The sequence below is a fragment of the Tenrec ecaudatus genome, chromosome 10 (assembly GCF_050624435.1).
Source record: "Tenrec ecaudatus isolate mTenEca1 chromosome 10, mTenEca1.hap1, whole genome shotgun sequence".
NCBI classification, from domain to species: Eukaryota; Metazoa; Chordata; class Mammalia; order Afrosoricida; family Tenrecidae; genus Tenrec; species Tenrec ecaudatus.
Window position 1 is genome coordinate 110462110 of NC_134539.1, and position 23325 is coordinate 110485434.

Consider the following 23325-nt stretch of genomic DNA (forward strand, 5'->3'; position numbering starts at 1 on the left):
TGAGAGTCAGGAGAAGCCTCCAGCCTAACATCTGACTCCACAGACTTGGAACCTGCCTGGAGTTGCACTTGCCTACTTCTGTACCTGTGAGAGCCATTCCCTTAATGTAAACGTCTCTCTCCCCCAGATAGATACGTAGATTGACCGCACTAGTTTTGCTTTCCTAGAGAACCCAGCCTAAGCCAACCAGTCTTCCTGACTGCCTACCTTTGTGATTCTACCAGGCCCATTCCTGCTTTCCCTTCCCCCCTCCCTTTCTCCTCCCTCTTTCTCTTAATTTTTGATTCAGCATAACCCAGTAGCATCTGGGCTTCTTTTGTCATTTGTGCTACGGGAGAGAGGTCTCAGACACTCACCTGGGCCTGGACCCACCCTCATCATGAGCACCATAGCTGGATGCTCCAGAGGCTCTTGGCTTTGGTCCTTTCGAACTATGTCCACACTGGCAGTTTTCACCCATTTACCTGACAATATCAGATGTCTGATGTATGCTGAGCCTGTTTTAGGGGTTATTGTGGTGAATATAACAGACATGGCCCCTGATCTCAGGAGGGGGAAAGGTAGTAATCAAACATATACAAAGACGACTTCACTAATGAAAGGTGTGGAGAGAAGGCAGGGGGTGTGATGGAAAGCAGCTGGGTTTCAGACAGACCTCACAAAGGAGGAGATGTTTGAATTGCAACCTAGAGGATCAGATTCCATAAGCTGGAGCATCAGGTAGTTCTTTAATAGCAGGATGAGGTTTGGGTTCTGCTTCCAATATAGGTGGACGTTGTGGGAAAGCTTGTTTGCTTCTTTGCTGTGTCTGTATCCTACATCTTATGTAAGCAGAAAAGGAATGCACAGGGCAGGTATCAGGTAACTCAGAGACTGGGTAGACGCCTCGAATATGGACTGGCAGTTGTCCAGAATGGCTGGCAACAAAGTCTGGTAAGGACCCAGCTGTCACCACAGCTGGATAGTGATATCCTTTGGGCTTTAAGCCCTGAGCATGCTGGCTCATCACCACCACACTGGGCCTGGAGCACTCGTCCCAGTGTACAGGTTTGTTCTCTATCGGGTGACTTACAGGTCCTTCAGCCAGCTCTCCATCTCACCACGACCCAGCTCCAGCCTCCCCTCTGCCTCATTACCTCCTGCGGACCCTCCTCCCCCACACTGCTCTGTCTGCATTACCTTCCTTGCTGTTCCTGAATTGCCCCATCCTCCCTCCAGGGGCACTATTTCTTCCCTGGTGCCTGTAACAACCCCTGCCTCCCGCCAGGAATCCTCCCAACTCCCTCCCTCCCTTTCTTCGAGCCTTAGCTCGGAGCTCTTGCAGCCTCCCTGAGGACCCTGTTTTAGCCCAGCCTTCTCTGTCCACCTGATGCGGTCATGCCCATTTTGGAGGGTCACCGTCTACTATGTAATGTACTGCACTGGCTGTTTATAGACTCATCTGCCACTAAAACACATGTTCAGGAATGGCAGTATCTGTTTTGTTCACTGATGAATCCAGCCCAGGTGCCTGGTCTCAGTGTGCTGAACGAGTGGACAGTAGAACAGCCATACTGATTCTGGCGTGGTAAGCCCCTGGGAGGGCAAAAGCAGAATCCCTTGGCGTGTAGTGGACATAGAGAACAGAGCAGAACTGCCCCGTGGGCTTCCAGACTGTCATCTGCGCAGGAGACCGCTCTAGTTCACACCCATCGAAGAGCTCAGTGGACTCCAAGTGTCAACCTTTGAGTTAAGTGCTGAGCTCCACCAGGGGCTTGGCTTGCAAAGCCAGGAAAAGGGGTGGGGGTGGGTGGCTAATCTGGATCCTGGTTTGGTCATTTAGCAGCTGTGTCTCCTTAGACGGTATTGAGGAGCCTGGTGGTGTAGTGGTTACTAGCTGGGCTGCCAACTGAAGGTCAGCGGTTTGGAATTACCTGCGGCCCCACAGGAGAAAGATGAGGCTTTTTACTCCTGTAAAGTTCCAGTCTCAGAAACCCACAAGGGGCAGTTCTACCGTGTCCTATAGGGTCACTATGAGTCACATGGCAGTGAGTTAGTCTCCATTGGAGTCTCTGGGTGGCGCAAACAGTTAAGCACTTGACTACTTGCCCAACATTTGGTGGTTCGAATCCACCCAGGGGTGCCTTTGAAGGCCTGGCAAACTCCTTTCGAGAGGTGGCCACATTGGAAAACCCAGGGAGTCTGAATCCCCACCTAGCGTGGGAACAGGTCCGGGTGGGGCATGCCGGCAGCTCTTGACTGCTAATTTAAGGGCTGTCCATCCAAACCCACCAAACACGCTACAGGAGAAGTGCCAAGAGACCCTTATGCCTGGGACAGTTCCATTTTACCACGGGGTCACCGGAGTCCGCACAATGGTTTTGTGTTGTTGGTCTCGGAGATGGAGCGGACGTTCCCGGTGGAGAAGAGTACAGCAAGGCGCTGACCTGCTAGCCCGTTCTAAAAGGAGCGGGTCACAGACCACTGGGCTATAATGACGCTTCCGTTTACTTTGGATTAATTACAAATATTAACAAAGACGACTTAAAAAGGACACCTTCGGGTAGGTCGGACGAAAGTACAAAAATCGTGGTTGCGGGGCTGCAGTGAGGATGGGGGGGCCTGCAGCCGTCACGTGCTAGCCAAACGGTGCGAAGCGGCGCACGAGTCTGCGTGGACGGCAGCCGGGCCCATGCAGCGGGAGGTGGGCGCGGTGGGCGGGGCGGGGCATGCACGCCCGGGTCCGCGGGACCTTCCCGGCGCTGGAAGGCGGGCCCGTCGGCGATTGGCTAGTGGCGGCGGCGGGCGGGGCGGAGACCAGGGCTGTCGGCGGACAGAAGCTGAACAATGGCGACCCCACTGGGCACCAACACCTGAATCTGGGATTTTTTTTTTTTTGCATCTGATTTCCAGATTTTGCGATGCTGACGGGTCAGAAAGTGCCAGTTTGGGGTCAAAGGCAGGGCCGATTCTGCAGCTTCTCGAAGTGCCCTTGCACACTGCAGATGCGACCTGCTCCCGGCCAAGTGCGGCGCCACGGTGAAGCTACAGTCGGTTCCCGTCGCAGCCCCGCCCTTCTTCCGGGAACCGCTGCCAAACCCCGCCCCCGCAGCCCGGCCCTTGGCTTGAACCTCCTCTCGGACAAAGGCCACGCTGGCACAGTCTGGTAGCAGACATCCCGGGCTGGGTGCCAGGAGCCCTGAATTCTTGTCCAGCTGGGCCTCAGTTTCCCATGTGTCTAGTAAGGAAGCTGAGGCCCCTGCCCCTAGCTATTCCCCCCAGCTTCCCTTCACCTTTACATAGGCCATGGACACTCCCCTTGCAATGAACCCCTCCCCCAAACCAACCAACCAACCAACCAAAAGGCAGAACCCCAAATCAAGCTGATTCCAAGTCCTTGCAACCCTTTAGGGTAGGGTAGAACTGCCCTGTGAGCATAGAAAGGCTTGTCTTTCTCCTGTGGAGCCTAGTGGTTTCGATCTGCTGACTTTACCGTTAGTTAGCAGTCCAATGCGTAACCACTAAGCCGCCAGGGCTCCCAGCAAAGCTCTTAGGATACCCAGAGCTCCCCTTGACTTGAGGCCCCTAAACGTGATCACCCACCCTACGTCCCCTGGGGACCTCCATTCCAGCTGTGATAAGAGGTTCCCTAGTTTGGACCCCTGGATTTGAGGGGGGCTGATTTGCAGCCCTCCCACCCCAGGGGCAGCCCCATGTGGCACGGGTGGTTTTAAAGCCAGGGAGAGGAAGAGGCGGTAGGGCAAGATGGATGAGGCCCCACATCTGTACCACGCACCAGAGCAGGGTGCCTTCCCCTGAGATATCTCTGCTGAGCCCTCCCCCCTCCCACGTGCCAGGAGGGATCCCTCAGGCCATCAGAGGATGTAGCAGTAGGAGGACCTGGGTCTGGTTCCTGGTTGCACCCCTTCCCAGCTGTGTGACTCGAACTGGCTCTGAGCCTCAGTTTCCTCACCTGTAACATGGGATGGCAACCAAGCCCACCTGATAACACGATGCTTCTTTAAGACAATGTGTGTAGAAACCCCTCATAAACCTTCTTGAAGCTGGGGAAACTGAGGTTTCACGAGGGGCAGAAGTCGCCAGGTATGTTGGGATAGGGCTGATGGGCACTTGGTGGGATTTGAACCATCACTCCAGGCCTCGATGGTGATGTGCTTTTTGTCTGCAGCAGCAGGTCCGTCCTTGTGTTGCTGTGAGCCTGAGCCTGGTGTTGGCATGGGTGGGCAGCAGGTGGGGTGATTTCTAGGTTGGCAGTGAGCAGGAGCCCCTCCTCTGTGAGCTCAGCACCTTCCCCACCTGGGGTCAGGGGCCATGGAGTCTGGTTCCTGCTGGGCTAGGGCTGGACGGCCTTGGGCTACTGTCCCTCCCTGTGTGTCTGTTTCCCCATTATTAGTGCAGTAGTGGGGTGAGCTCAGGGGTGGGGTGGCCTCTAGAGCTATGACATTCCCTGGTCCTGCACATGGTCACTCAGCATTCCTGAGGCCCCTCTGGCCACCATCTGCTGCCTTGAAACAAACCCCTTGCCTCAGGGGCCAGATAGGCCCACCAGGCAGACACCTACCCACTGCCCTCTCCCAGCCCCTGCAGGGCAGAACCTGCCTCATGCTTCCCAGAATCAAGCCCTGAGGGGCCGGGTGGGGGCCATCAAGTGCTCCTGAGAGAGGCAGGCCCAGGATGCTGTGGTGGACAACCAGCTTCCTGTTCTAGAAGGCCCAGGCAGGGTTTGAAGAGGCCAGTGAAAAAGGAGAGAGGTGGGGGAGGGCAGGGAGGACTGTTGGTTCAGACCATGCACAAGGACCCTGCTCTCAGCTGCAGCGGACCCGACACTTCCGCCGGAGCAGCGGAGGGCAGGAGAGAGACCAAGGTGGGAAAGCTGGGTCAGAACAGGCTGGACCTTGTCCCACATGAGCCTTTCCTCAGGGACTCTGGCTGTGCTCCCCAAGACCCCTCTCCGAGTCCATGCCACCCTGGCCCCACCACCCCTCTCCTCCAGGCTTGTGGATCACCCTGACTGAAGCTGGGACCTCCATTCCCCTTCGAGGCCTTGTTGGAACATAACCTCCTCCAGGAAGCCTTCCAGACCCTCAGGCAGGGTCAGTGGTGGTGCCCACAGCACTTCCACCTGAACTTGTGGAGTCTGGTTCCCAGCTCCCCGAGGGCAGCCCTGTGTATCAGCCACCCCTGGAGGCAGGCAGGGTCAGTGAGGAATGCCTTTGTCCACTTGCCCACAGTCTCTGGCAGCTTTCTGGAAACCCGTTCGTCCGCTGGCCAGCTTTTCCCTGCTGGCCCAGAAATGGCAGAAATCACCAGACTGGTTAGATCCTCCTTCGGCTCTGTGCGAGTCTGATCTGCCCCTGCCCCCCATCCCAGGGTGGCCTCCCTTGACTCACTGCCGACCTTCCGAGGGTCCTAGCCGACCTTCCGAGGGTGGGTGCTGAGCCCATGATCCCCTGGCCCACCACTGGTCCTCCTGGGTCCCAGGGCCTGGCCTCTGGCCCCCGTTGGAGCAGCCGGGCCCTCCAGGGTCTCCATGCAGGGGCAGAAGTGTCTCTGTGTCCGAGCGGGAACTGGGACGTCCTCCAGCCTAGGGGGGCCTGGCCCTGGGTGGCAGCTGAGGACGAGCAGGTCCAGGCCCGCGTGGCCCGGGATGAGCAGGCGGGAGCGGTGGCTGAGGGCGGTCAGTCGCTGAGCATGGTCCCCGGCAATTCATTGGTCAGCGTGTGCCAGCGTTCGATGCGTTTGTCCTTGTTCTTCAAGCAGTCGAACCAGTGCTTCAGCCGCTCGCCCTTGGCGTTGATGCCCAGAACCACACCACCTGCAGAGGAGGGGCTCTCTGGGACCAGCTGGACCTTGTGCCCTCCACCCCACTCCCAGGCTCCAAGTCTGAGGGCCAGTCTGCCCTGCATGTTCCGCAAAGTCCAGGCTCAGCAGGGCATCCGTGCTCAGCCCCCGGAGACAGCAGAGCGGTGCCCGCTGGGGCACTAGGGACTTGAGGCCACAGGGGTTCTTTATGGAGCCAGTGGTCTAGCTGCCCCAGGTACCGGCCAGCATAGCCTCTTGTCCCTGGTCCCCTACTTCCCTCTGAGTGGCCCTGAGCAGTGCCCCTCCCTGTCCACCCCTCGTCCCATGTACTGCAGTTTCAGTTATCGCTTTTGTCACATGGGGTCAGGCTGGACAATTCTGAAGCCCCTCACTGCTTGAGGGTGGTCCTTGGCCTTAGCTAGGCTCTCCCCAGAGGCCAGGAAGGTGGAGGTAGGGTGGGGCCACGGGGCTCTCACCTGACTTGGGGCCACTACCTTCAATGGGGCTCCGGAAGGCACACAGATAACCAGCATGGCTGTCCTCTTACCTATGAAGTCGTTAGATTTCCCAATGTCGTAATCCCAGACGGTGACCTCCAGGGTCTTCTTGGCCAGGTCCCCGTGCTTGATCTCGTAACAGAACTCCTGGGGGCCGAGGGGGCATTAGGGCAGATGGCACTGGGCCCAGGGCTGGAGCTGTGTGTGGGGTGGGGGCGGGCTTGCACGGTGGCGAGTGAGGGGTGGACGCTCACACAGTATCAGCATGACTGCCTGAGAGCCGGGCAGGGTCATGGGGGCCCTCCTTCAAGCCCACCTGCCCCCTTTCTCCCTTTCCTACTGACTCTGACCTAGGGGTCTCCCCAATGGCTCAGTCTTCGGCACCCTTGGCTTCGCGTGGGCTGGGCTCTGCTGACCAATCCCTCTTGCACCAGGTTCTGGGACATCCCCACAGCTGGTATCCCCCTCAGTCTTTGAGAGGGTCTGCTCAGCCAGGAATCCTTGGTTGGTCCAGACCTCTTGAAGCTCTTGGTCTCTTCTCATCTCACTTGGGAGCCCCCCACCGGCCCCCCCCCCCAGCACAGCTGCAGTCTCTGGGTCTCCATCTCTAGCTGTGTCCACTCCCTGGGGCAGCCACGGGCATCCCCCGCCCTCACAGAGCTCATCTCGCCACCCTACACCTCTTCCCCTGGGTCCCATGGGGGCGTTCCCTGTCGCCTCATTGAGGAAGATGGGGCTGCCCACCACATGCTCCTTGTCCTTGCCACGTCAGCACGGCCACCGTCTGGTCAGCTCGGTCCTCTGAAGAGATTCCCAGACTCTGCTGCCCCCCCACCTCCCCTGCTCACGCAGCGGCCCTTTCCAGACCCGCACCCCCTCCTCCCCCCCGGGGCTGCCAGCCTCCCCACCTCGTTGAACTCTGGGTTCAGGGTTTTCTTCTTGACTGCCGTCTTATGTTTGGATTTCTTGTCGACGTCTGGCTTCAGGTATCTGGAATGACAAGCGGGGGCAGGTGGAAGGTGGGAGGGGCCGCAGGGGCATAGATGGAGCCTGCAGGGCTGAGGAAAGCTGTCTGCTCTGGAGAAGCAGCCTCGGGCCTCTCCTTACCCCAGCTGCAGGGGGCACCTGGGGTGGCTGTCTGAGAGGGCCAAGAGGCCCCCATCAAGGGAGCTTCCACACGTCACAGCTGTCCCTTCCCCGCAGGGAAGCAGCTTTTTCTGGTTTCTACAATTTCTGTGTTTCTGGCTAACGAGGGAAGGAGCCCTAGTGCTTTGGGTTACTAACTGACTGCAGGGTCAGCGGTTTGAACCCAGGAGCCGCTCTTGGATGGGGTATCTTTCCTTATCCTTAGGCTTCCGGTAAAGGTTCACAGCCTTGGAAACCCACAGGCGCAGTTCTGCCCTGTCCAGCTGGGTCACGAGGAGTCAGAAGCATTTCCTCGGTGGTGAGTCCGAGGTCTGGTTGGCGCAGTGGGACCAGCACCGGCTGCTAACCACAAAGGTCGGTGGTTTGACCTCACCAGCACCCACGATGGAGGGTGATGGCTCTGTAAAGATTCTAACTGGCCGCCATCGAGTCGATGCTCCCCCTGTGGGACTGGGTAGAACCGCCCTGTGAGTTTGAGGTTACAGCTCTTTACTGCTAGTGGTCTCTGTCCTCCAGGGTCGCTGTGGGTCCGAAGGGACTGGACAGCAAGGGGTTAATTTTCAGAGTCACTGTAGCTCTTGGTGACTCTAAACAAGGAACCTCCGGCCCAGCGGCACTGCCTGCAAGGTCCTTCCTGCCCGGGGAGGGGACCCCCAGCCTGGTGTCTCCTTGCTGCTTGTCAAAGGCCGTCTGGAAACGCTGATGTTTATAAATAATGTTAGTTCATTATAGAAACAAGGCAGCCGGGGGAAATTACCTAGGTCCACACACAAACCTGTTTGTGAACGTTCGTTGCAGCTTGAAAGAGTCCCTAAGAATTGGAAACAGCCCACACCTGTCTTCGGCCGACGGATTGAGGAGCCACTTGTGGGCCTCGCCAGCGAGTGAACGACTAGCCACTCGGTTGTGGAAAGAACAGACATCGGGACTTCACGACCTTTTAACCAGCGAGGGGCCTTCGAGCTGGGTGCACCGGAGCAGGACTGTGCCCCAGACGGGTAGGGGTTGATTGTTTTCCAGAAGGAGGTCGCCAGGCCTCTCCTCCAAGGTGGCTCTGGGTGGACCGGAACCTCTGCCTTTCTTTCAGGGCCTCCTTCTGTCCTGGCCACGGGAGCCAAGTTCTGGGCTCTTCAGCATAAGCCACTTCTGTCCTCTTGGGGGTCCTGGGAGAGTCCAGATGAACGGCTCGGGAAGGGAGGAGGTGGTTTCCCGCGCGTCCCAGATGTACAAAGGAGAAAGGATCGGAAGGGCTACAGGAAGGCGACGAGAGGCCGCAGCAGCACAGGCCGGACCCAGGTCGCTGTCAGGGGCCGTCCAGCCGGGTCTCACTCAGTGACCCGGTGCACCACGGTTCTGTGCCGTCCTTGCCATTCCTCGGTGTGAGCCCATGGGTACAGCCGCTGGGTCAGTCATCTCGTTGAGGACCCTCCCCTTTACCAAGCATGACGTCCTTCTCCAGGGACTGGTCTCTCCTGAGAACACGTGCAAAGTCCATGGAACGATGTCTCGCTACCCCTGCCTCTTTTGGGAGCACTCTGGCTGTACTTCTTCCAAGACAGATCTGTGTGTTCATCTGGCAGCCCACGGGCCTTTCGGCATTCTTCACCGGCACCGCAGTTTATATGCCTCGATGGTCCTTTGGTCTTCTTTGTGCAATGCCTAACTCGAGGCTTGAGGTAGGCACACATTAGTCTTCAAGGTCACATCCTTGCCTTCCAGCACTTTAATGACTTAATAAATAGCAATTAATTAGTAAACACTCCCGACTGCCCCCGAGTCCATTTCAACCCAAGGCTTCCGAAGCTGTAAGTCTTTGGGGGAGCAAAGAGGCTCAGGGGTCCCTACAGCCCTTATTGAGCACAGGTATTCCCGTGTGTGTGTGTGTGTGTGTGTGTGTGTGTGTATACACATGTTCCTTTCTCTTGGTCATATAGTTAGGAACTGCTGGGTCCTATGGGAAGGAAGGAAGAAGCAAGACCCGCAACATGATGGATTGCCACGGTGGCTGCTGCCCTCGTGAGCTCAGTCATAAGAACAACAGTGAGGCTGGCGTGGGCTGTGTGGCGTCTCACGCTGCTGTGCACAGGTCTCTGCGAGTTAGAACCGACCTGACGGCCCCTGATCACAACCACACCACCACACCACCGCGAGACTGAGTGAGCCATCAGTCAGTGTCAGAACTAACACAACCAAAATGCCCCTTAGACTCGCGGGCATCAGGACAGAGCAACCGCTCGGACAGGACACCGTGTGTGGCCAATGAGGTGGCCTGAGGCCACAGCCACAACCACGGGGTCAAACACTGCAACCACCGTGAAGCTGGAACGGGGCAGGAAGACAGCTCAGTGGACAGACAGGGGCAGCCACGAGTGACAGCCGCTGGCCCCTGTCTCAGGATAGTGGTGGTGGGGACGAAGCTGGTTGGCTTGTCTGTAGCACCAGGTAAGACCCCTGGCTCTTGGATCCAGGGGCATCCGGTGACCGGATTTTAACATTGGTAAAGTGGGACACCATTCATAAAACTCATATCCTGGCGAAATAGCCACATGGCAGCTGAAAACCACATACCCTAGCTTACCGTGCATTCTTTCAAAAAATTGGGACTTTTAAAAAATGCCGCGGGACGTGGAACAAATTGTTAAAAATTGGGACTGTCCTGCCAAAAGCGGGACGTCTGGTCACCTGGAGCCTCATTTAAATTTCTCACACCATCTGGGCTTGCCCTTTGTCAGAGAAATCTAGCCTTGCAGGTACCAGGGGCAGCTCCTTTGCTCCACCCTCCGTCTGTGCCCCTCCCTTCCCAGAGACCACCACCCTCAGGAAGGGCTCTGGGTGGCCTCAGCCAGAAACAGCCTCCCAGGGCACTCTGCTTCTCTCACGCAGCATGGTTTCCGAGGGCTGTCCATGTTCATTTGCCGAGTTCTAATGGATTCCTTTCTCTGCATTACTCCATTAGAAGGCATATGCCACGTTTTATGAATCTTTTCCCCTGCTGATGAGCGCTCGGCTAGATCCAGCTTTTCCCCATTATAAGCGAGGCTGTACTAAAAATCGCTTTCCGCCTGTGCAGTTTCCAAGACATAAACCTGGAAGGAAGACAGGAGAGCAGAGGCCACGCACACTGCCCAAATGTCCTGGGGGAATGCCAGCCCTCTCGCCTAACTGTCTGCACACTGGAGTCTCTAATCTGCTAGAAGGAGCCCTGGAGGCATAGGGATTACAAATCAGGCTGCTAAATACAAGGTCAGCAGTTCAAACCCACTAGCGGCTGCTTGGGAGAAAAGCGAGGCTCTCTACTCTCAGGAAGAGTTACAATCTTGGAAGCCCACAGGGGCAGTTCTGCCCTATCCTACTGGGTTGCTGTGAGTCGGGATCGACTTGTTGGCAGTGAGGTTTTTTCCCCCGGCATCACGGGTAGTGAACATTCAAGTAAGGACCAGTTGGTGTGTGGCTATGTTCTCCTTTCTTTTGGCAACGAGCCTAGGAATGGAATTGCTGGGCCCCGCCAGGTTGTCATGTCCTTCATGAGGTTTTCATAATGTGGCCGTGTTCTGTTGTTATCCGTAAAGTTTTCAACGGCAGTTTCCCTAGCAGTGGACCGTCTGTTTCTTCTTCGTAGTCTGCAAGCTCTGCTGAACCCTGGGCACCTTGGCTGACCCTGCTGGCATTTGAGATGCCAGTGACATCGCGTCCAGGATCACAGTAACACGCAAGCCCCCGCAGGCCGACAAACTGACAGGCGAGTGGAGGACGGGATGGGCCTTTCCTGCGGCAGTACATTGGGTTGCTATGACTCAGAACTGGCTGGGCGGCACTCAGCAACACTGCAATCAGTTGAGGCGGTCAGCCACGAACTAAAGTTTGGGAGTTTGAACTTGATCAGAGATGCCGCAGAAGAAGAGGCCTGGTGATCTGCTTTCCAAAAGACACTGAAAGCCCCATGGGGTGCAGTTCCAGTCTGCCACACACGGGGTCGCTCCACGCTGGGACTGGCCCGAGGGCCACTGGCTCGGTTTGGCTTTTGGCTGTGGAGCTCAATGTTTCACTTTATAAGAAGTGACTGGACTATTCTCCAAGGCATTACTTTTTTTTTGCCACCTGGTTTTTAAAGTGACAGGCACAAGACAGTGGCCAGCAGGAACGGTGTAACCTGAGTTGTACTTCCTAGTCACACTGGTCTCCCTGTGGTAGTGGGACCCTCAAACCCTTGTCACCCAGGCTTCCTCACTGTGCCCTCAGGCCTGTTCCCTCCCAGAATGCCTTCTCCTTTCTGCTTGGCCTAACTCCTCCTCAGGTCCAGCTCCTTCAAGAGAGCCTCCCTGTGAAGTTGGAGTCACGTTCATCTGGTGTTGGAGACAGCCCAAAACAGTGGTGAGGGCCACTGTGGCAGGTTCCTCTGCTCACCAGGCTCCTGCCTTCCCTGGGAGCTCAGATGGCAGCCACTCCTGGCTCTGGAGGAAGAGGGGCAGAAGCAGGCAGTTCTGGGGCCCAGGCCACCTGGCAGGGCCCCTCAAGTCCAGCATCACTACGAGCTGAGCCCCCTTTGACAGGGCTCGGTAGACCCTTATCTGCATGAATGGTAGTTGCCCAGTGCTGGGCTCATTTGGTCATTCTGACACAGACCCTTCCCCTCCCCCTGCCCCGAGGCTCCCTCCTTCAGCTTTCTTGTGGCACCTGCTGGGCCACAGGAGGCTGGGGCATGACACCAGGAAGCAGCTGCCCTCTCTGCATGACCACTTGAATGTTCCTCAGGCCCCATTCTTTGCCAGTGAAACCAGACTTGTCAGACTTCAGGGAGAGAGCGGGCCCAACATCTAGGGCTCCCTCCGTGCCATCAGTCCCCAGAGGGAGGAGCAGGAGCAAGGCGCAGCCTGGCCACACACTCACGTTTTCACGTAGGGGTCTGAGTAGCCGTTGGCGTCCATGGCGGCCAGGTGAGCACAGCGCACGATGCCCACCAGCAGGCCCTGCTTCTGTGAGCTGTACTTGAGGGAGATAAGGATCCGGCCGCGCTCCTCCAGGGACTTGTCTTCTGCCTTGTCTACCTGTTGGGCAGGGCGGTCACTCGGGCACCCTCGCCGGCTCCCACCACCAGCTCTGGCCTGGCCCACCCTCTGGATGCAGGCCACGGGCCACTTAGTGCCCATGCCCACCCCGCCTGCCAGTCTGCCCACTGGCCACCATCCAGTTGCAGGCCCTGGGCCCGCCATTCCTTCCCTGGGGGGGCAGTCTTCCTAAGGCAGGACCTGACCCTGCAGGATAAGGCACCCCCAGAGCTGGCCGCCACAGCCTGGCATGGGCTCACCCAGGGATCAGCGAACTACGCCCAAGGGCCAATAGTGAGCTAAGTAGTAATAGCAACATTTCTCATTGCTTAAGTGAGGACAAAATGAAATGTTGCAAAATTTACTCCACGGATTATTGTATTGTTTGTTGTAATTAGCATCTTCATCTATGTATTGGAATAAAATTTCAACAACAACAAAAAAATCCGAATGGGTCTCGCTTTCACTTTCTAACACTCGCTTGAGGGGAGGCGTCCCTTTGGCACGTTTTGATTTCCTCCACGAAAATGACGGGCACCGTTCCCATTTCCTCCCATCACGGAGGCCGACCTTACTCTGCGGGACGGGACAAGTGCACAGTGACATTTGTCTTCTGAACCCCCGAGTCCCGGGATTCCCTGTGCGGTCTACCTCTCTCTGCGGATCCGCACCCATCTGACGCAATGCATACTGGTTTTCACTAGTGAAAGCCTGCTTCAGTGATAACTGTAAATGTGGTCGAAAGATCTTAGAAAATACGCCTCAAACGTAAAGACAAACAACGCTGCGGGATTGTCATACAGACTGACCCAGCTGACCCTCACACTGCGTGGAACCTAGTATTTACAGCGCTGTAGAACGCTAAGTATAAATGTTACTGAGTTACAGAGTATCACAGCTTCTCTGTAAGTTACTCATGTGTCATTATGTTGCTCTTAAATAAAAACCAGTTGTTTCTTAAAGAAAACGTGTGGTTTTGTTACAGATCCAAGGCCCCACCGCAGACACTACCTGCACCGCCTGAGACCACCCTTCTGTCCTCTGGCTGCTGCTTGCTCCCCACCCACCAGTTTGAGCTGCACCTCCCCGGAGACCACCCCTCTACACGCAGGCTGCGGTGCCAAGCTCCCTGAGACCCCTTTGCTCTGCCCTGGACTCCAGTCGAGTCCCCAGGCGGCCCCTACACAGGTAGGACACACCTAAGCCTCCTTGGAGGTGGGAGCTGTCAGGGAGTCCCCCACCCCCATCCCCATCCAACCCACCGCCTACTCCTCATTTCCCTCCCACGCCCAGAGCAGACATGACTAATTGATCACAGCATTTGCCCTGAGCTCACAGGCAGCCTCAGGCTCAGCCTCTTTCTCCACTCGGTGCTCAGGCAGCCATGGCAGATGAATCAGGTAGTGGGATTTCATCATCTGCCACCCAGGCTGAGGGCTTTGTGTTGGGGACCTCATCCAGCGGTGACACTTGTGCTAGTGTGTGTGGTGGGAGCATGGCAGACAACAAGGTGCAGGGCTATTTGGTGTGTCTGTGCAGAGCATGAAGCGGGCACTGTTCAGGCCAAGGATTAGAACAAAGGAACACCCCTAGGGACAGTGTCTAGAGGCCCTAGAGTTGGGCTGCTCACCACAAGGCCGGCAGTTTGAATCCCCCAGCTGCCCCGGGTGGTTTGTGAGAGGCTGGAGGCTGGAATCTGTGTCTTTAGGGCCCCTCCTAGAGATCAGGTTTCCGTGGAGCATCCAGATGAAGACAAACCAGCAAGAAAGGCCTGGGAGTCTGCTGCCCAAGATTGTAAACCCTGCCAGCAGTCAATGCCAAGTCAGAGCCAGCTACCCTGGAGGACAGGGTGGCACTGCCCCGTGGGTTTGTGAGACCAAGTCTTCATGGGAGGAGAAAGCCTCTCTTTATGCCGTGGAGTGGCTGGGGCTTGCAAATAGCCAATGCGTGACCCCTCCACGACCAGGGCCCTTTCTTCCAGAGTGGAGTCCATGGCAACCCCGTGGCATCACTGACTAGAGGGGGGGAGAGGAGACCCCGTGGAGCACACCGCGGCGACAGTTTCACTCATTGTTCGTGGGGTACACCCCGGAGTTGGAGCCAATTTTATGGCAACGAACAGTAAGGACACAAAGTGAAAGCACGCCTCCCCCTTCAGAGTTGCTATCCCAAACTGCTGGCCCGTGATCCCCGCCCGCCCCTGAACCTGGGCCACCGAGCAAGTGCTCAGGGAAGGCTCAGCCGTGTTCCCATCATGCCCCATAGGCACGCACGCATGCACACACACATCTAGAAACACACACCCATACAAGCATGCTTTTACACACAGATACATAGCCACACACACATGCATCCAGGAAACACACATGCCCATGCAAGCATGCTCACATAGATCCGCGCGCACAGAGATTCACACACACGTGCTCTCGGGCACCCACACTGTGGTTCGCGTCTGCCGGTGGCCAGAACCATAGTAGGAGTCGATGCTGCCTTCCCTAAGGGACACGATCGCTTGGAGAAACTGGGTTAGCTGCACCTGTGACTAATCACACAGCAACAAAGGCGAGCAGCATTGCACAAATGTCTCCGCGTGGGAGGGACGTGACAAGGATGGGATCAAGTTATGAAACACAGGCGATTCTGGTTGGAAGCCACAGACACAGGAGCCGTTTCTTCCTCGGACTTGGCAGGCTGGGGATGGCCCAGGCCCGTTTTCCCACCCTCAGGGCTCTAGAGGAAAGGAGGTGTGTATGTGTGTGTGTGTGTGTGTGTGTGTGTGTTTGCGTGTGCGCGTATCGCCATCCCTGTCCTGGTCTCTGGCAGCCTGAGGACACAGCATTTCCGTTGTCTCCAGGCACTGAGGACTTGCCCAGCCTTCCCGGCCCTGCTGGGAGATGGGAGGGCGGAGTATGAGAGACAAATGGACCAAGATGACCTGAGGAAGGGCTCAGCTGCTGGAGAAGGCCTGAGGGCAAAATCTGTATTGACATCGTTTTGAAACAATTGTAACTTCTAGGAAAGAATTAGTTTCCGTCTGCTTTGGCTAGCACTGGCACCTCCAGTTAACATGATCCAATGGAGCTCCCGAGCGGCTGCGGCTGCAGCTGCCCCTCCCCACCCTCTGTGCCTCTGTTAATGGCCCCGAACGCTGGCACTGCCCAGTCCCTCACTGCGTTGCCCAGCCTGTGGGCACCTCCTGCCTGGCATCCAGACCCTCTCCTGCCTGCCGTGCCAGGCCCCAGCCCTCTCCACTCCTGGGCTGGCCTGGATGGTTCTCCTCTCCCAATGGGTCGCCCAGCCCTGCCCCCTTCTCCCTGCCATTCTGTGCCCGGACGCTAGGGGCCTGTCTACACCACCAGATGCCGGGATACCCAGCGTGCCCTGAAAAACAGCCTATGTGAAATAAACCCAGGCAGCTCACAGCACCCCCTGAGTGGCTCTCCCTCCCAGGCTAAAGTCCTTTGCTTCCTCAGGCCCTCATCCCTTCTCTGCCCTACGCCTCCGGGGTCTATGCTCAGTGCCTCCCCCCCTCCCCCAGGGGAACAGTCTTCCCCCAGACAGCCCTTCCTGAAGAGTCACCAGGTTCACCAGGCAGTCTGTCTGGCACACGTGTGTGCGTGTGTGTCATTGTTGCCAGCTGCGGGCCCACCCACCAAAACCAAGCCCTGTTCCAGCCCCATGATCAGTTGCAGGTCAGACTATTGTGATCCAAAGGATTCTCACTGGGCGATTCCTGGAGGATCGCCAGCCCTTTCTACCTAGTCTTAATCAAGAACCGTGTTTCCCAAAGTGGACGACACTGTCCCCTGGTTGTGGGGGGAGGTGCCGGAATCATACAGCCCCAACCAAACTCTGCATTGCATCCATGCAGATGGAAATAGGGGGGCTGCAGAAGCAGATACCTACACTTTATCCTGGATACTGGGCCATGTTCAGAAGTTTGCAATTGCTTAAGCAGGGATGGGGGTGGGAGGGGGATGCTGAGTAATTTGATCGGTTTGGGAAGCGCTTCTGTTCAGCGTCACGGAGGGGTGGGGGGCACTGGCTGTGAACCAAAGCTGGTTCTCCCACGTGGAAGGTGAGTGTGCCACTGCTGCCCACTATGCCCTCCCGACACCCACCTGAGTCAGTCACTCTCTCCAGCTCCCTGCTCCTCTTCCTGGGCACTCTCCTGATCCTGAGCCCATCAGACTGGCAATCTCTTTTGATGATTTGTCGTGTCTGTGCTCTGTCTGCTGGCCAAGCTTCCGGAGGTCTTTCTTGTCCCCCCTCGCCCAGGGGCACAGCGGAAGGGCCTCAGGTGGGTCTGCAGAGACAGACCCTACTCACCGGCAGCTGCTTCTCCAGGCAGATGCTGAACGTCTTGGTGTGGTTGGGCTTCAACTTCTTCAGGGGCACCCGTGTCTCCCCGATGAATTCATTGTGGCGGAATTTGTCCTCGTCACACACGGAGATCCTGGGGGGCAAGAGTACGTGCACCTCAGCGGGACTGGGCTCTTGTGTCTGGTTTGCAGACTCGGTGTGTGTGTGTGTGTGCGTGCGCGCGCACTAGAGGCCAGTGGTGGAAGGGGTGGGATTGAGCATGGATGGACCCTGAGGCTAGGGCTGGGGAGGGGTGTGGAGTGGGGGAACATGCACTTGGCCCCTAACCACAGCAGCGTCTCCTGGTTCAGAGCCAGCCCCTGTGGCCAATGCTGGGCCGGGAGGTGGGGTGAAGTGGAGTGGGGGTGCAGGGGTAGGGGTCAGACAGCATCACTAGGCCCCCACCTATCATAGAGTCTTGTGGTTCAGGGTCAGCCCCTGTGGCTAAGGCTGATGGAGGGCAACATGCCCTCCCTCACCCAGCAAGGGGCCTTTCAGATCTGGGCCACCCAGCAGCTGTGTGTGTGTGTGTGTGTGTGTGTGTGTGTGTGTATGGGGGGAAGGGAGGCGTGCACCGTGCTCCACCCACCGCAGGGTCTTTCGGATCATGTCTTCATCTGTGATCCCGTAGTAAGTGAGCGTCTCGTTCCACGTGGGGTTCAGAGTGTTACGGAGAGTTTTTGTTCTGAGCTTATTTGCCTGGAGACAGAAAAAAGATCCCATGAGCATGGTTTGTGTGAGCGAGCGAGCGAGCGAGCGAGAGAGAGAGAGAGAGAGAGAGAGAGAGAGAGAGAATATAACCCCCAGAGGTGTCCCTGTGCTAATCCCAAGAACCTCGGAAGATGGAATTAAAGTGGGGATGTTAGCTGCAGCTGCCATGCAGGTTGCTAAACTGCGGCCTTGACAGCTGGGAGAGCATCCTCAAGGAGCTGGGTGGGTGCCCAAAGTAATCACAGACCAGTAGCCACCAAACCAACTCTGGCTCAAGGCAACTCCATGCTTGTCCGGCCAATGTACTCCACGGAGTTCTCAGGGGCTGATGAGTCTGAAACAGATCGCCAGGCCTTTATTCTGAGTGTCTCTGGGAGGACTCCACCCTCTAACCTCACTGGAGCAGCCAATCCCGTTAGCCACGGGTACCACCTAGTGGACGCTGTGTGTAATTACAAAGGTCCTTGAAAGCAGGTGTCAGAGGGGGATGCGACCGGAAAAAGGGCCAGTAAGACAGGAAAATACTGGGTTTGAAGGTGGCAGAAGGGGCTGGGAGCTAAGGAAGATGGGCTGCCTCAAGAAGCCGCAAGAGACGAGGGAATGGATTCTCCCTTTAGAAAGCAGTTCTGCCAACACCCTGACTTTAACCCAAGGAGGGTTAACCAACATAACTGAGAAAACGCACAGACGTGTGTGTTAGGCGGCTACGTTTGTGGTGTTTTGTGACAGTAGCAGCAGGAAACACACCTGGCGACTGCACCTCCGGGGCCCCCTGGGAATCCGGCAGGCGGCTGAGAGATTGCCCCTGCCTGCCGCAGCTGCCCGGGTGGGAAAACCTCGTCGGGCTGCCCGCCAGGGTGGCCTCCTGCTTCCACTCCTTCCTCTGTCCCTGTCAGACCCGGAGCTCCAAGCCGGTCACAGGTGGTCGGACGGCACTGGGTGGGGCCTGGGTCCTACCAGTAAGCCAGCTCTCAGACCCTCTGTCAGTGCCGTTCTCAGGCCTCCTGTTCGTAAGGACAAGGGGCAACCAGTGTGAACCCCCCGTGGCTCTGTGCAGGGAAGAAGCAAGGCTTTCTGCCCCGGCAAGAGATGCAGCCTCAGAAACCCACACGGGCTGTTTTTCCCGGTCCACAGGGTGGCTATGAGCCCGTATCGACTGAACAGTGCTGGGTTTGGTTTTGAGTTTGAAAGGACACCGTTGTGGAATAAGCATTGGTCTGCTAACCGAAAGCTCAGCGGTTCAAAGCCACCCGCTTCTCCTTGGGAGAAAGACCAGGCTGTGTACTGCCACGGAGAGGCTGGGGCTGGAAGCCCAGTCCAGCCCGGCCCTGCCGCTCCCTCTGGCTCCTGTGTCCTGCTGGGTTCCCATTTCTCCCTTTGGATTCCGAGCTCCACTTGGGAAGCTAAGGGACTGGCCTACAGCCCTGCTTGCCCTGAGATGCTCCGAGTGTCCCAGGCTAGTCCGACTCTGACCGCCAGGGGTGGCCCCCCACGTAAAAACAATAACTCAGCGAGCTGCTGGGGGCCGATGGTCAGATCCTGGCTTCCCATGCCGACCTTGAATGCCAGAAATCGGTCTGAAATGAAACTCAGTGCCTCTTTTCGCCGTCTTTCCCAGATGGTGCTGGTGCCCGGCACGGGCGTGGCCGGCCTCTGGGTGTGAGGCACACGAGCTAGAGCTCTGTGGGCAGACATCACTGTGGCCACGAACATCAGGCAGATGCTCCCCGTGCCATCGCACCCCCTCCCCTGCCCTGGTGCCGAGCCACAGTTTAGTCCAGCAACTCATTAAAGGTTCGGATAAATCCTACAGCGAAGAGAGCAGTTGAGGGCGTGTGTGTGTGTGCGCGCGCACACACACATCCATTGAGAATCGAGTCCATTTCAAACCTTTCTCCTGCAGTAGTTGCTCACACGGCCTCAACCATGGAGCCTGTGGTTTTCCCAGAATGTGGATCTTCCATTGGGAAAGCTGCTTGTCCAAAGCTGGGCTGGAAGTTCCCTGGCGGTGAGGCCACCCCCCGACTCAGCAGGTGGGTGGTGCTGACTGGGTGCTTGTGGAGGTATAGACCCCCCACCCCCACCCCGCCGGGTGTCCCTCAGCTCAGTCCAGGCCCCAGCCCCAGCCCCAGCAGTGGGCAGAGCTGGTAGGTAGCCTGAGGGACCCCCTCACCTTGCTGGCTCCCGGCAGCAGGTGCAGCTTGACATAGGGGTCGGCTAGCCCATTGTGGTCCATTGGCTTCAGGCCCTGAGCAGAGAAAGGCAGAGGGTGAGGCAGAGTCAGGCCAGGAGTAGCTGGGGCTCCGGGAGCCTGGCTTGGGGCAGGTCCCACTCCCCTGGGCCTCCTGGCTGGGTCCCTCCAGGGCTCTTTGCATAGACACCCCCGGGCTCCCACACTCCCAGGACAGGCAAGTGGGGATAGTGGAGATGGTATGGTCTGGGGCAGCCTCCCCCATGTCTCCTCCAGTCTTCTTCTCAGCAAAGCCTGGTTTTCCAGTCTCTAGATGCACCCTCCTCCCCAGGACACACTTCCCTCGGGGACCCCAAACCCACGAGACTGCCCACCTGCTTCATCGCAATCCCGGAGACTGCCAGGGACCAGGAGCCACTTTCTCTGCCAGCTCTGCCAGCCTCACTGGGCAGGCCACCGAGCGGGCCAGCCACGGAGGGTCCCTCCAGCAGATGGCAGGCCTGCCTAACTTTGCTGGAAGAGGCGGCCAAATGTGCTTGGTCAGGGAACCCCCACAGAGAAGGGCTCAGCTGGCCCAGGCTGGCTGTGTTTCTGAGCATGGTGTCTTCCCCTTTGGGTCCTGTACCCGAGACACGGGGTGGCTCCAGGGGCCCAGCGGGACCCCTGACATGCAAAGATGAATACAGCTTCTCGTCCTCCCTGCTGGGACCCACCCCACCTCCAAGCAGAGAGCCCCGTCTTTTGTCTTTCTCCCATGGAAGCAGCGGCTGGCAGTTTCAAACTGCCGACCTGTGGTTGCAGCCCACATGTAACCACTGTACCACCAGGGATCCCTGAGAGAGCCGTCCCTGGAGGAGGGCATCAGGCTTGGCAAAGAGGAGGGGCAGGAAGAGAGGCAGGCCCCTGTGAGACGGATGGATGCGGGGGCTGCGACAATGGCCTAGCACATAAGACCAATCGTGAGGATGTCGCAGGACCGGGTGGTGGGCCTGGGTCAATGGAGGACTTACATTGTCCCCCGAGCCTCGGCTTTATCTTCTGTAGAACCCCCAAACTCGCTGCCACTGGGCTGATTTGAATCCACAGTGACCTTAGAGGTCAGAGTTGGACCGGTCCGTGTGTCCCCAGGCAGGAAGTCTTTATAGAGCAGAAAGCCTTATCTTTGTCCTGAGAGGGGCCAATGGTTTCAAACTGTCCACCTTGCGGTTAGCAGCCCACCGTATAACCCATGAAGCCGCCAGGCCTTCTCATCGGTGGAAGGGGACAATAATTCTGACCTGCGAGCACATCCTCCTTTCAGTTTCTCACTCTTCCCCAGCCCTGTCGCACCTGGGGGAGGGGGACACGCCTGAGCGGGGCTGCAGCAGTCAGGGGATGCTTTGGTTCCCAATTCTGGTCAGCACGCCTGGGTGCCTGCTGTGTGGCACTGTGGGAGGAGAGTCAGGTTGCCAACTTCAAGGTCAGTGGTTCAAGTCCACCAACATCTCCACAAGATGGCACCCTTGACTAAGATGACGAGAAAGACGAGCTAAGTTCTCTGTCCTGCACCAGGGCTGTGAGCCAGAAGTGACTCAGAGGGCAGTGGGTCTGGGGGTTTGGTGTCGTAGGTAACAAGGTTTTCACGGGCTCACATTTTTTGCCTTTTCATTTGCCAAATCTTTGGCCCACCATGTTTACTCAGTGGCTCTCCAGGCTCCCAGTGGCTGGGATGGGCAGAGGGGTGGCTGTACAACTGGGCCAAGAGTGGTGCCACTCTGCCCTCCTGGACTCCAGCTGGTGCTCCCTCTGCTTCCCCCCCCCCCCATCACCCTAGCAGACTGCCCCGGAGCACCTGGCGGCCGCACTCTGGGCCAGAAGCAGAAGGAGCCAGAGGTGCTGCCAGGAGGCTAAGTCACTGTTCTGACCCCTGCCCACCATCACTCTGTGCCCACCAGGCAACACTCTGCCCCTAACCAGACCCCCCTGGCCCCCTCCAGCCTGACCCAGACTCTGTGCCCCACAGAAAGCGGGAGGAAGTCGTTTCCAGGTCAGGGGGTGCTGGGGGTGGGTTTCTCATGCAAGGGCCTCCTCCTCCACCCCACCCCAGCTTATGGTGTTTGCAAAAATGGCCCCACATGTAGCGGGCGCTCCTAAAGGAGAGCCTACTGCTGGCACAGAGAGAAGGGGGCGGGGCAGCCCAGCACCCAGCCTCCTGGGGACTAGTTGGGGGGACAGGGTGCTGGATGATCAAAGCTGAAGCTGTTCTCCCAGGACTGGCCACTCTGCTGGCTCCAGTGTTCCTGAGGACCGCGATCAGGCCTGTGCCAGCTCATGCTCACATCAGCCACGCAGTGTGTGTGTGTGTTGGGGGGAGGATAACCCTACGTACTGGTCATGCTAGGGCCTGTCCCGCTGTGCCCAAGACCACCCCACCTCAGGGCTCCCCCAATCCGCTCTGCTTCCCCTTTCTACCCTACGGCTCCAATATTCCTGCCTATAGCCCCTTCCTGTACAACAGTCTCTGAGAAGCGTGACATGGAGAAGGGGGTGCCAACCGGCCCTGGTCCTCCATCTTTCCCAACTGTGCAGGGTGCTCAGGCACACACACACACACACACACACACACACACACACACACGCCTGTGGCTGCATCTCTACTCCCCCCACCCCTCTCCAGCCCAGGCAGGGGAGGCGGGCACACAGCATAAGGAAGGGCCTAGGGTCTGGGGTGAGAGGGGAGGGCACAGGCTCTGTCCAGAGTGTCCTGGGAGACAGTGCCCACCCCCAGTCCCCAAGCCTGGACATCTACAAAGCGAGGCTGAAAGAAGGCAGGGTCTGCCAGGGCTCTGCAGCCTGGCCTCCACCTTGGCACAGCCAACAGCTCCTCAGCTTGGTACCCAGCCGACTGGGAGCCTTCAGGAAGGCTGGTGTCCTTTGGGTGAGGCCTGGGTGGGGGTGGCACGCACAGGCCCCCAGGGCGAGGCCTGGACTTAGCCTTGTGGACAGTGTTCACCAGTGTCCATGCAGCCTCTGGATCCAGTGGCCTGGGTGGGGCAATGACACAGCCTTGGATGGTACCAGATGGCCTGTCCCTCGGGCTGAACAGAGCCCTGGGCAGCACCTCAGCGGGAGGGTGGGAGGGCAGGATGGAGGGGAGCCCAAAGGCTTGTTGGGGGTTGGATGGAGGGGAGGTCTGGGCCCAGCCAGCCCAGCAGGAAGCATCCTGAGCCGAGCTGCACTGGTTCAGGTGCTCAGCTCCACATAGAGCTTGTCTAGAAGGTTCTATTCGGCCACCCTTACCTTTCCAGAGAACATCAACTTTGGCACCTTCCGCCCAGCGGGAGGACAAGGGACAGTGCAGTTGAGAACAAAGAGATGACAAATCTGGCCCAGGGGCAGGACCACCAATGGGGAGCCAGGGACGCCAGAGGGCCTGGCTGGGACCCCAGCCTTGGATGGCCCAGGAAACAGGTCTGGCGGGTCTCTCAGGTGTGGACCCTGATGCTCCAGAGGGCAAGCCCAGGCAGCAGCGTGGTCAGTGGCCAGAGCAGGGTCCGCCCTGCAGCCGGGCAGACATGAGACCTCCATCCTT

The 23325-nt window shown here is 57.8% G+C and overlaps 1 protein-coding gene across 1 annotated transcript in view; it reads right to left on the minus strand.

The window, feature by feature from the left end:
• Positions 1-2481: 2481 nt before the first annotated feature.
• DOC2B (double C2 domain beta) overlaps positions 2482-23325 on the minus strand; it is a 29922-nt gene continuing 9078 nt past the window's right edge. Inside the window, exons 3-9 of the mRNA XM_075561238.1 lie at positions 19737-19811; positions 17442-17551; positions 16820-16946; positions 12333-12490; positions 7208-7289; positions 6350-6446; positions 2482-5815 (exon numbers count right to left, since the gene is read on the minus strand). Of these exons, the coding sequence (XP_075417353.1) occupies positions 5679-5815; positions 6350-6446; positions 7208-7289; positions 12333-12490; positions 16820-16946; positions 17442-17551; positions 19737-19811 (786 nt within the window). The 3' untranslated portion in view covers positions 2482-5678. The remainder of the gene's footprint in view (positions 5816-6349; positions 6447-7207; positions 7290-12332; positions 12491-16819; positions 16947-17441; positions 17552-19736; positions 19812-23325) is intronic.